The sequence below is a fragment of the Antrostomus carolinensis genome, unplaced genomic scaffold, assembly GCF_000700745.2.
Source record: "Antrostomus carolinensis isolate BGI_N321 unplaced genomic scaffold, ASM70074v2 scaffold796, whole genome shotgun sequence".
In the NCBI taxonomy this organism is placed as follows: Eukaryota; Metazoa; Chordata; class Aves; order Caprimulgiformes; family Caprimulgidae; genus Antrostomus; species Antrostomus carolinensis.
Window position 1 is genome coordinate 17,853 of NW_010322292.1, and position 12,921 is coordinate 30,773.

Below are 12,921 nucleotides of genomic sequence, written 5' to 3' on the forward strand. Positions count from 1 at the left end.
TGGATAAATCTCAAATTTTTGCAAATCGGGACTTGGCAGTGGAAGAAATATAACGTCTCCTCTTAGCAATCATAATGTAGTGGGCAGACACTGCATTTTAGTGTAGGATTAAATACTTGTTCCGGCTGTTTTCCTCCTAAACAATCAAACCTACCCACCAGATTGTATTTGGAAGCACTTACTAATGTGATATGTTTTAACTGTTTAGAAAAATGACTGAAAGTTTCAAGATGAGACAACATGAATCATCATCTTCAGCGGCTGTTCACTTTCATGATTGACTTGCCTTCTTCCTACGTTCCATTTAGTCACCCTGGGAATCGCTGAAGCCGTTTTGTGCAGGAGGCATTGCTGAGGTTCCCCTTGCAGCAATGGACTTGGATAAATCCTCCGTCTGGGGTTCCCTGAAACAGAAAACTAGACCATTCCTGCAAAACCTAAGTGTGAAGAAGACAAAGAAGAGGTCTAGCAAAATGGTGGAGAGGAAGGTCCACTCCTTGGACCGACGCCTCAGTGTGTCCGTGCCTGACATGCTTCAGGTGGAGACTTTTACGGAAGAAGAAACAACTTATTCGAGTACTCAGGTGTTGTCGAGCTGCTCCCCCAAGAACTTCTGCAGGTCTATGGTGTCCCCGAAAAGCAGAAGCGCTTCGGTGAGGCTGGCAGGAGAGGACTGGCCATGGGCATCACAGCAGGCAATGCGCACAGAAGTGACCGTCGCCCACCCTGACACACGAGTCATGAGCAGTCCCATGTCCGAAGGGAAGAGGAAATCCAATGAGGACCTCTTTGAGCTGCTGCAGAGCACCCACCTGAGCAGTGCTCTGACGGATGAGGGGGCAGAGGTAGGTGCTTGGGCATCGGCCAAGTCATCATGCTTCTTAATTGTCTGGGTTATAAAGGGATGGAGGAGTGGGCCCTATTCAAGGAATGAATGCGGGATAAAAATAAGCATAAACCATCCATGATATATAAATGATCAGAGGTGAATTCGGATATCCTTTATGTCAGTCTGGAGCTGCAAAATACCCTGCTCCTTTTTTTTTTTTTTTCTTTTTTTTTTTTCCTTCTGGCAAGGTTACAATACTTCATTTTTTAAAAAATTTGTTGGAATTGCATTGCTTAAGTCAAAAGTTGTTGCAGCCTTCTGAGTTCTGAAATGTGCTGCTGATATATTTGCCATAGTTATTCTTTTTAGTTACTATAGCTTTACCAGGATTGCTGTACAGCAAAATCAACTTACTGTTCACTCACTTCAAGACCCAGTTGAAGTCAGGAGGTGAAAAATGATGGGTGAGTGAGCTGAACTCTGCCAGTACCTGGGATTAACCAAAACAAGCACGTGATGGAGAACAGTGAACGTACAGCATCATGCTCAAGGCTGTCCTTTGGGTTGAATTGTGATTAATTAGAGGAGGTGGAAAACCAAAAGGTTTCCTCTGCATTCCCTGTCTTCCCTTCACCCAATCTTTGTGGTTGGTATTGAGTCCAATGTGCTTCATGTCTGACATGAAACTAATTCCTGCCTGGCCTGAGCAAAGTGGGGAATCCTGTGAAGTTGCATGAAGATTTTGTAGTAGAGGCAGCAGGTGAAGATTGTGCCTGCATAAAACATTCTAGGCAAAATTTTTTATTTATGTTTTATGGAATTATATCTTCTCCTGTTGAGTTTTCACTGGGAAGGTTAGATTTTCAACTTTATTTTGAGTCCTTTTTCCCATCACTTAGGTGTTACAGTTCTGGTAGCTGCTTTCCTTACTCATCTGAGATGCAAAAATGGAAAACAGATGTTTTGGTTTAAAGTCCTCCTTTGGGAGTATGATTTCACAGGTTAATTAACATTTTTTTTTAACAGCGTGTTCAAAATGGTGGTTAGTGCTGCTATGGGGAAAATAGTCTTTTCTGGTATAAAACTCCTTGTTCTGCATCTCGAAGGTCTGTGTATTCTTATCAAAGCAGTGTTAGATCCTCGTCTGTTATGATTCAAAGGATCAAACTGGTAGTCATTGAGCACCACTTCCAGTTTAGTGTTGCTGAATTGTTGACATATTGGCTTCAACTTATTGGAATATACCATTATTCAGACTTTTACATAAGAAAAATAGCTGAAATAGTATATAATTTTGTTTCTGTGCTTAAACTTTACTCAGAAGTTGTAGCAACTTGCTCAGTATATTGTAAGTTGGACATTTTGAACATGTAATTATTGTAAGAGTTTTTCCAGGTTGTTTTACTGATAGCAGTAGTTCTTTCCTGCTGTTGTAGACCAGAAACTCTAGCTTAAAATTTACCACAGCAGCACCAAAGGTAATCCTAAATCCTGCTTTGACTTTGGGCAAACTAAGTGCTTTATGAGAAGGAGGTACCGTATGGTGATGGAGTAGCTTAACTTCAAGTTTCCTCCAGACACACAGTCTGAGTCTGGCTTATTCGCTGCAGCATTTAAATCTTTCCCAAAGTGTGTCTTTATATGTGTGTTTGTGTTATAAATCAGTATTTACTTCTATGGCAAAGCACCTTGCTAGGTGAATATCCCACCTTCCTTCCTATAATCTGCCTCCAATTACAACCTTTAAATGCAGAAAGAGGTTTTTTTCCCTCCCTAAAGAATACAGGGCAGAGAGTGAAGCAAAGAAAAGTAGATATAGATAAGGAATATTGAATAAATTTAATTTAAATTTGGTGAAAACCTCAATATTCAGCTTTTCATGTACTTCATTGAACAGCTACAAAATTTACACTCTGCCTCAGATGGGGACAGTTTATCGCAGAGGTTGTTGGGTCTCCTAATACTGGGTGGAGTTGCTGTAAGGAGCGCAACAAGAGCTCATATCATTCTTTTGTGTGCATTGTTCTCTGATCAGTGAGGTAGATGAGAAGGAAGGCAGTTCCCTGGAACAGAACAAATTAAAAAAAAAAGTAAAAATGTAGGTTGAGCTTTTTTTCCTCCTGAATTGCTTGTCACATGCCACCTGCTCATTTCCTGGTTATCTGTGGATATCATCAGATACTTTCTGAGCCTCGTGCATGAGCTCAGTGTGGGCTTGTGGTTTTTTACACTTGTCTAAGCTCTCAGGATGGAGCTGTCAGTGCTCGGAGCATACCATCTTCAGTAAAGCCTCTTGCCACAGGTACCATATTTCCATTTGTAAAACGTTTATTTTTACCTGTTCTCTGTTGCAGCCCAGCTAGGCAAATTTGAAGGAGCAACTGAAGTTGCATTGAACCCTTCCCTGATTGATTTAGGTTACAAAGGACACCATTAATGCCACTTTTTGCAGTCGGGTTTTGTCCGTGGTCATGCGTCATTGCTGAAGTGCTCTAACACCACTTCTTCATTTTCTCACTAACACCCTACAGTGAGTCACTGGCAACCTAAAGCCTTGTCCTGTTGCTGATGCACTCAGTGCCCTTGTATTTTGAATCATCCTTTTGCAGAAAACAAGAGATAAGAGGTTGTAAATCTTGTCAGGAGGAACATTTGATTTATTTTTTATACATATATATGTATGATTATATATATATATGTTAATATATATACTCTTGTTTTATTTGGTTTTAGATGGATACATTTGGGACTATGACCTGTTTGGCGGAAGTAGCCACATTTGTTTATACTTTAAAGTTCAGAAAAGTCACTGTAGTAAGATAAAAATAAAGATTTCAGGACCATATTTTCAGCGAGGCTTTTATTTCTATTCAGTGATCTCGTTGCAATTAGCTGCCTAGACTAATAACAATTTTACATTATGTGGAGTGAAAATGAAAAAAACAAGCTGCTTTTGTTTAAAATTATAATCTTTGTTCGAAATCTGTTGATGTCATTCAAGTAAACAAAAAGCAGAATAAAGACAAAATCATAACTTTGAGGGTAATTTTTTTCTTTTAAATGATATCAAGCCTAGCAGAGAGGGTGCTTTTTTATTATTATAATTTCAATACAATTCTTTGATTCTGTGTTTATGCCATGTAAAACAAGCTGTAAAGAGAAACCATTATCAGTGCCAATGATGGTGCCTGAAGGAGATTCCTGTGAAGCCAGAGACTATGAGAAGTACTAGGTTTAATGCACACAAGTGAGATTTTACGCATACTAGTCAGAAAATTCAAAGTTAGGGTTCCCTTAGCAGCTGTAACTCAGCTCTGTTGTGCGAGAAAACTCTGCTGCTGCTCTTTATGATGATAATTTTTTCTACTTTTAATGTGTTTTTGCAAGGTGGCCAAGTTATGGTTACTGTGGGAACCATAATGTTAAATTTTGTCTGTCATGCAAGTGAAATTTTACTTGCAATGGTGGATTACTGTACTTCCTGATATGTAATATATGCGTTTAGGGGGAGGAAGAGGAGAAGAATTACACAAAAGCATATTTATATTTATTTCAGCATACCAATATCTCTGAGATTTATGACCTCTGGTGCAGGAGCTGGTTCTTTTTTTGTTTTAATGTTTGTATAGTGCTCCACACAATGCAGCTCTCATTGGAGAGATTTGGATGTTACCACACTGCACGTGATAACATTTTCACACGAGGATTGAATTCCACCTTGTGTGTGTTTCTGTAGACTGAGGATATTCTTAGCATAAATCTTTGTATTTGAATGGGCTGTGATTGCCCTGCTCTAGACCAAAAGTTGCCCAGGTGTGTAGGTCCTCTTCAACCAAAATGATGGTCATAAACTGTTCTAGCAGTCAAAATAGCATCAGAGGTGTCTTGACTGGTGAATTCCTTCTGTGTGTTCAGACAGTCTAGATGCTGTGCCACCATAGCCTCAAGTTTTTGGATGAGTCAATATTTAGGAAGAAATGTTTCACTTCCTCTCCTGTGCTGGGGACTAGATAAAAATCTTTTGGGTCTTCCAGTTGCAGCATTAAGGTGGGGGGAAGTACATGTCCAACATCTTTTTTTCCTTTCCCTTTGACCATTTCTTTCTAGCTTCCCCCCTGCCCTACATGCTTTTTTGCTTTTTTTAAATAGGTTTTTTTTTTCTCTTAAAAAAACCCCAAAACAACAACAAAAAGCCCAAACTTCTTCTGGACCTTGCCTTTCGGGTGATGAAGAGAAATTGTAGTCAAGTTGGAGAGCAGCCAGCTCTCCGACCCCAGGGTATTGCTGCTGCTGCCATCCATTCTGGCATTTTTTATTTCATCTTAGCGAGGGCACTTGGAGATTCAACAGATAAAATTCTGCTCAAGAATAGGGGTCAGCATTGCAACGCTAAGTCACCAGATGCAGAAAGCCTTCAGGTATCAGGAGAGTTTGTGGTAAGGACCTTCAGCACTGAAAGCACAGGTCTCTGCTGGGGAGAAGAGGAATTTATTCCACTACCTGGAAGCAGGCACTTATTTTTTTGGATTAGACTCAAGAGACTAAATGCAGTTACTGCAGAACAGGAAAAAGAAATGTATACATAAATCATGCTCGGGAAGGTTTCATAAGCAGAAGAATTCCACTGGTTACACATGTCAGAGTATTTTCTTGATCCCTATATTACTTTTGTCTAATTCTTCGCATCTTTTTTTTTATCTATAGTACCCATCTGGAGAAATGGATCTAGATTCTTCCACATCATCTCAGATTTTTGATGATCAGATGGTAAGTCCTTTAATTTTAAAGCATTTTGAAACTTGATCAGAAGCACAATTTATTTTAGGTTTAGGTTCTTTGCTTTTTGCAAATGTGAAAACCCAGCAGGTGAAGAAACCTTCTATAGATTTCTCCAGTGTGGATTGTTGGGTTTTGTGTTTGTTTAATGTTTTTTTTTTTTCTTCCCTTTTTTTTTCCCCTCTGTAGTACAAAGCAATTGCTAATGCTTTAAATAGACCCAAATGTCTGGATTTTTTTGAAAGTATTTTATAATTTCTATGTTGCACTGGTAACTGATGAGAGCATCAGCATAAATACTCAAGTAGCAACCTAGGAACAAACTGGATTAAAATAAAGACAGCAAATACCTTAACACAACTGTGGGGTTTGTTGGTCAACAAAAACCCAGTTTTAGGGCAGCATGAAAAGGCATTGGCAGTTCTGATACATGCTTTTCTCGTGTAAAGCATATTCACCTATTATGGATGAACTTCTCAACCTTTGCTCTCTAAGAACCTCTCAAGTCCTGTCCAGAGGCTGTTTTCACCGAACGTGTTGACTGGATGATGGTGATGATGAAATGTGTAACCCTGGTCTCTAATGAAGAAGAATCCTCTTGAGTTTTCTACTACAAAACCTCACAACTAGTGTTGCCCACTGTTGTGTTTCTCTCTTTTACAACTTTATAAAGAAATGCTGTCCTCTCAGTAGCTGTATGAAACATGTACTTCCTCGTGAGCTCATTAGATGTGTACGAATGGACTCAACCATGGTTGTTGTGGGTTCTTCCAACTTCAGATATTATGAATGCATGAGAAACAGCTGGGGGGGGTGGGGGGAACCAAACGATGGAGTAAGTTGGTAGGATTTAGAAAACCTGTGGATGAATTTGTGGTAGTTAATAATACCAGTCATTTTCAGGTGTAGCCCTCCTTTTGTTGCCCCTTGGTTTATTGAACACACTTGCTGCTGATCATTTGTTATTTGCATAATGACACAAAGCCTGGAAAGAAATCTTTTTATTTTTTCTTTCTGTAAAAGGTTGCCCTAAGGAAAGATGAGAACTTTGTCTCTGTGAGAGAACGCCTTCTTTATTCATGGTCTGCTTCAGGAGAGGTGCAGTGGTGACTGATTGCTTTGTTCTTCTTAGGCTCTAGAGGAAGCAAATGACTGCTTGAGTGACCTACCCAGCCCCTTCGCCTACCTGCTGACCATCCACCTGAAGGAAGGCCGGAACCTGGTTATCAGAGATCGCTGTGGTGAGCCCCACCTTTCAGCTGATTACCTTTAAAGTTCACACGGATTTCCTTTCACTGACTTCAGTTTGGCAGCAGTTGGCTTCTTTTCTTATCTCTGATCCAACAAGTCATTGATTGTGTCCCTTACCCGGCTCAGAGCACTCAACGGTTGGGTTTATCCAGGTTTATCCACCTTGGATACACAAGGGAGGGAGCTGCCCTCTGCCTGCTGCTCCTCCTGTCTAACTGCGCAGTTGCAAAGCATCGCCTTGGCTGTGTTCAGCCCCTGTGTCTACTCAGGAACTGCAGAGTCATTAATCTTGAGAAATTCTATTTGAGCTTAAAAAAAAAAAAAAAAGCCAAAGTATATTTTGAAATTTATTAAATGATGGAGCTGCTCTAAGAGTACTTTTGGGGTTATCTACAAAAATTTAAATAAAAGAGAAACCATGGGAGCAGAGCTGTAAGCCAACAATCCTCTCTGATGTGGGATGCAACCTAAGGAGGACAATGTTTAAAAAAAAAAAATAAAAAAACCAACCCAAAAAGCCCCCAAAACCCCAAAAATCCAAATGACGTGTCAAATAAATTAGCAAATATGTGGGGAATTCCTGGAAAAACTATGTGAAAGTGCCTGCTGTTAGCTTGACTCTTCTTCAGGCTGTTGCAAAAGGGAATAAAAGTGCTTATGAGCAGCCAGTTGGTAGCAAGAGTGGTTCTGGCAGAGGCTCTGCAGAGACTTGTAGGACTCTGCAGCAGCAGCTGCTTCAGGACCTTTGATCTGAACCTGTCAGAGAGCTCTTCCATATGTCCACTCTTTCTGCATTGGATTTTTTTCTGCATCTGATTTTTTTTTTCTTTATTTAATATTTTTTTTTCTATATGTGGCAACAGTTTTAATACTTTTACATTGCAAAAGGTATGAGCAATTTCTGTCTTTTGAGATGAAGCAATAGGATTTATTCATACAGTTTTAAAGAAAATAAGCTGGCACAGCTTGAAGGCCTGTGAAGGTTTGCATCTGGAGAGACCTGTACGGATTTAGAAACCTTCTCACATGGGGTGCTTATTGTTGGGATTTCCCTTATCTATTATCTCAATTAACTTTTGCCATGCTGGTTTTTCATGTCTTCACCAAACAGTGACTCTTGGCCAAGTATGTGCTTGTCTTTCCTCCTAGCTTTTGGAAGGAGTGAATGAATACTTAGATTAAGATCTGTACTCCTTAAACAGAAGCACATCTTTCCTAACAGTGTAGCAGTTCATCAGATTTACTAGCAAGCTGCACAAGCCAGGACACATCCAGCTGCTTCTATGGAAAAGATGCTATAAATGAGCAATTCCAGCAGAGCAGTATTTCTGAAGAAGACAAAGCATAGTTTGCTCTAGGCTGCATTTTGTTGCATAAGAAAGGAAATGCTTGTCTTGGTGAAGCATTGGACAACTCAGAGAAACAACATAAGGGGGGAAAAAAAAAGCATTTTGATGGGTCTCTCTTGCTTTGTGGCTTGTTTAGTAAACTAAGTATGTGAGGTGGTGCATCATTCAGTAAAATTCCTGTTTGCTTTTGTACATACACTGGGAAGGGAGAGAATAGCGACTTAATGATTATTCTTTAGTCACCCTCATGTTGCAGTGGTGGCTCCTTAAAAAAAAAGAAAGCTTGCTGCTGATGCCCTGATGCACATCTTCATAAGTCTCTGCTGTTTTACTGGTTACTTAGGATCTTTGCGTGACACTCGGGCTTGACCTGCAACCATTGTGCTTCTTGCAATGAGCTTTTACAAGTGGGAAGTTGTCAGCTTTGCTCATCTCTCCAACGTGAGAAAACCTCAGAAAAAACTTGTGTGCCAGGAGAATGTGACTTCCTTCTCCCCCGACCACGACGCCGGATACAGCCACTGTGCTGGGGTATACCAGCCTGCTCCAAATAATTTAAATACAGGAACATGTTGTCTGCAACCAGCGTATCCCACAAGTCAGACTGCGGCTTGGGCTGAAGGCCAAGTTGTCCTCATTCACATTTTGGGAACAGCAAAGCTCTAGAGCTAACTAAGCAATGCTGCCTCATGCAGCTGGAAGAGGGTTTTGGTCCCTCTTCCTCACAGTTTTCCGTGTGCAATGAGGGGCAGGAGCTCTGCAGGAGATAATGCCGAGTTGCTGGTCCTGTGTTTTATGTGTGTGTTGGTGTTTGCAACCTCCTCTGGTCAGCTTTGTGTGAGCAACTGCAAAAATGCTCTGGTGTTGGGTAGGAGTGGTGGCAGAGTTTGTAGGTACAACTAGCAATGTCCTCCTTTTATTCAGATAAAGTGGTCGTACCCAGCAGTAATTTCTTGTCTTGTCATTGATGGAAACTATCTCCAAATACTGTGTGGAGTATGCTGTCCATCTCTGCTGGTTTTGACTGGGATAGAGTTAATTTTCTTCATCGTACCTAGTATGGGCTGTTCTGGATTTGTGCTGGAAGCGGTGCTGGTAACGCAGAGATGTCTTTGTGATTGCAGAGCAGTGCTTACGCAGTGTCAAGGCCTTTTCTGCTTCTCACACCACCCCATCAGCAAGGAGGCTGGGGGTGCACAAGAGGTTGGGAGGGGACACAGCTGGAACAGCTGACCCCAACTGACCAAAGGGATATTCCCTAATATATGATGTCATGCTTGGCATATAAAGCTGGGGGAAGAAGGAAGGAGATGATGTTCGGAGTGATGGTGTTTGTCTTCCCAAGTCACAGTTAGGCATGATGGAGCCCTGCGTTCCTGGAGATGGCTGAACACCTGCCTGCCCATGGGAAGTGATGAATGAATTCCTTGTTTTGCTTTGCTTGCACATGTGGCTTTTGCTTTACCTGTTAAACTTCCTTTATCTCAACCCATGAGTTTTCTCACTTTGACCCTTACAATTCTCTCCCCCATCTCACTGTGGGGGGGAGTCAGTGAGCAGCTGCGTGGTGCTTAATTGTCACAATATTATAATGACAGAATGTTCACATGAAAACCATAGACTGAGTGAAGAGTGTATGCCAACATCTTTAGCCTACATCAGGTTTAACATGTTTTGTGATTTCCCTAAATTTTAATATTTGGTTATTATAATAGCAGCAATTGTTCTGAAAAAGGTCTCACAGCACTCATCAGTTTATATTTTTTTGGGGGGGGAAATTCTGTATCTACTCAAAGATAAAGAAAATAGTGCTTCAGTGTGGTGTCCTACCTTCTTCTCCTGCATGCACTTTTCCCTTTAATTTTAACTGACCACACTTTAAATAGTTGAGGCTGAAGGAAGGCATCTCAGAGGAAAACAAAAAATGACAAAATGCAGTTTAGGGGACATAAAGGTTCATAGGTCTCCAAGTTTAGAAGACTTGACTGAAACTTGTTTCATACATTTTCTTCCTCTTTTTTTCTGTTGTATAGGGTTTTAGCATAGTTTTCATATCCTAAACTTATTCCTGAAGTTATTGCGGAGTACGAACCATTAAGGTTGTCCTACAATCCGGTTCTTAGGGTTGGACTTGATGATCTTAAACGTCTTTTCCAATCTAGAATGATTCTATGATAAGGTGTGTGGTCGATGCCCCCTCTCGTGGCCACTCCTTGCAGCCACCCGAGCCATGGCCATCATCTTATGGCTGTTATCTCAAATCTATCTCACGGTTTCCTCCTGCTCAGCTGCTGGCTTCATCAACTGCCACCACTTCAGAGCTGGGTGAGGATGCAGCAGCTTTAGTTGTATTGTGCATTTCAGCTCTCTAGTAACTCTGAGTGCCAGAAGGGATGCTTGAGTATCCCTTGAGTACTTGAAATTCAAGCAAACAGAGTAAAGTCTCTTTTATTGTCATTCACTCTTTGTTTCTGCCTCTATTTTGTCCCAATGTAAGAAGTATATATCTCTGTGCGTGTGTCTATAATATATAAAAATAAATCTAAGGTGTGTGACAAAGGAGAAATACTTCTGCCATTGGAAGCAGCTGTTGCTGGAGACTCCTGGTTCTACTTAGCAAATTCATGGGGCTCACCCTGAATTTACTCTTCTATGCTTAACAGTTATTAAGTAGGAATTAATTACACTTGGCTGACTAAAGGTGAGCAGTAGTTCTGCCAATAACTGCAGGCTATAGGACCGACATGTGACTTTACTTTTTCCCAACTTTCCAGGTATTTTTCCAGACTTTTTGACTCGCTATGTACTGCTCTTTCTGGGATATGTTCCCTTTGGTGTGATTTAAATTCCTCCTTCACTTTACCAGATTTTTATTACTCCTTTTATTTTGTTTTTTTCCCCTTCATAACATTATCCCTGTTAACATCTCCTCTTTCATATTTTTCTCTTCAATTTTTACCTCTTGCACTGTTTTTTGTCTCTGTTGCATCTCTCCAGTCCCTGACTATAGCTGCTCTCCTTGTACCTGCTGAGCTGTGTGTGCTTCCTGTGAAGTGCATAAGCAATGCAGGGGAAAAAAAATAAAAATGAAGTTGCAGTGTTTTCTTCTCCTCCGTTATCATTTGTTTGTTTGTTTTGGGTTTTTTTGAAGTTCAAGAGAAAGAAAAAGCCTCCATATAGCAACACCCAATATATGTACCCCTGCCAAGGAAGCCAAGTGCTGTTAGAGCAGGATCTTGGTTCTGGTGGAAAGGCTCTGAAAAATCCCTCTTTTGGGTCAAAATTGCAATATTCCCTCCTAGGGATGCAGGATGAGAGAGGTGTTAGCTGTTGGTCGTCAGCTTGCTTGGAGTCTGATTTACATGCTTCTTGGGATACAGACTAAGTCAGATGTTAGAAGCTGCATAAGCAGATGGTAAGTTTACCTGTATGTACCTTTGGTGCCTGGTTTTAGATGGTGCATCAGTCCTGTATTTATTCTTGTAACTGATGAACCAAACACTACAGTCTGTATACAATACCAAACAATACACAATACCAAAAGTTTGATTTTTGTGTATTTTTTTGTAGTATTACTGTTACTAGATGACATGATGCATCTTGGTGATGGTGAGGAGTTGGTGATCTATGTACTTTTAATACTGTAAGTAGAAAGAAAGCAGAAATCTATTTTAATAATTAAATATCTGTGAAGCACTGGTAGCTCTGCAGAAGAGAGATAATTACTCTAGATATTATTTGACTTAAAAAAAAAAAAAAGGCATTCTTAATCACCAAGGCTCTGAGTGTTGTCATTTTGTTGCACCTTTAGAGGTTTTATGGCCTTGTTGAGCCTTTTTTTGTAAAGCTGGTAACTTCCATCTCCACCTGCTTTGAATTGGGAGAGGCTGGAGCCTATTTCTGCTTGCTGGTTCTCTTTCACAGGGCAGGGTGACACCTCGTGTTTGTTTGCATCAGTCTAATGAAATCTGAAATATACTGCTCCCTCATGGCTCTGTGGTGCTCTGCCTATAGGAGTCTCTGTCACATAACAGTGACGCTGTGACACCGAGCAGCAGCATGATGCCACAACTGTAAGGAAGTGTTACCTTCCTTGAGTTGATAAACCCAGCTCTACTGCTATAAGAAAAAAAACAACAAAAAACCACCCAACAAAACAAAAGAGAAACTGGATTTTTGGGTGTCTGTGAGGGTGAAAGCCCCTCCTGTTTCCAAATCCTGTATTTTCAAAGTTTGAGTATATTTTTTTCATCTGTTAAATGATATAGTTACAAGAAATATATTTCTCAGAAGTGATGTCAGCTGCTGAGTGGCTGTGGTTGCTGTATTTTTGTTTTCTCGCCCCCCGCCCTCAGCTGTGTTGCTCCAGCCTGAATCGTGTGTCTCTTTTCCACACAGTCTTGTGTTTTCTAGATTTTTACAGGATCTTTGTGCTCCATCTCCCTGTTTCTTTCAGGTTTTCCTTGTTGCTTCCTGTTACTGCGCTTTGGTTTTGCTCTCATTTCTTTCCTCTTCTGATACTGTTGAATGTGTGAAAGGAGCAGGGTAGGTTGCAGGAGTGCAGAAAATGCTGTCACCTTTCTAGGTGCATCCTTTGCTCTGGTGAGACCCCACCTGTGGTACTGTGTCCAGCTGTGGAGTCCTCAACAAAAGGAAGACCTGGACCTGCTGGAGTGGGTCCAAAGGAGGCCACAAAAATGATCAAAGGGATGGAGC

The 12,921-nt window shown here is 40.8% G+C and overlaps 1 protein-coding gene across 2 annotated transcripts in view; it reads left to right on the top strand.

Annotated features, from left to right (window-relative positions):
* Positions 1 to 308: 308 nt before the first annotated feature.
* MCTP2 (multiple C2 and transmembrane domain containing 2) overlaps positions 309 to 12,921 on the top strand; it is a 102,559-nt gene continuing 89,946 nt past the window's right edge. Inside the window, exons 1-3 of one of the 2 annotated variants that reach the window (XM_010170170.2) lie at positions 309 to 845; positions 5,534 to 5,596; positions 6,738 to 6,846. In XM_010170170.2, the coding sequence (XP_010168472.1) occupies positions 372 to 845; positions 5,534 to 5,596; positions 6,738 to 6,846 (646 nt within the window). In that variant the 5' untranslated portion in view covers positions 309 to 371. The remainder of the gene's footprint in view (positions 846 to 5,533; positions 5,597 to 6,737; positions 6,847 to 12,921) is intronic. The other variant, XM_010170171.1, reaches the window with a different exon arrangement.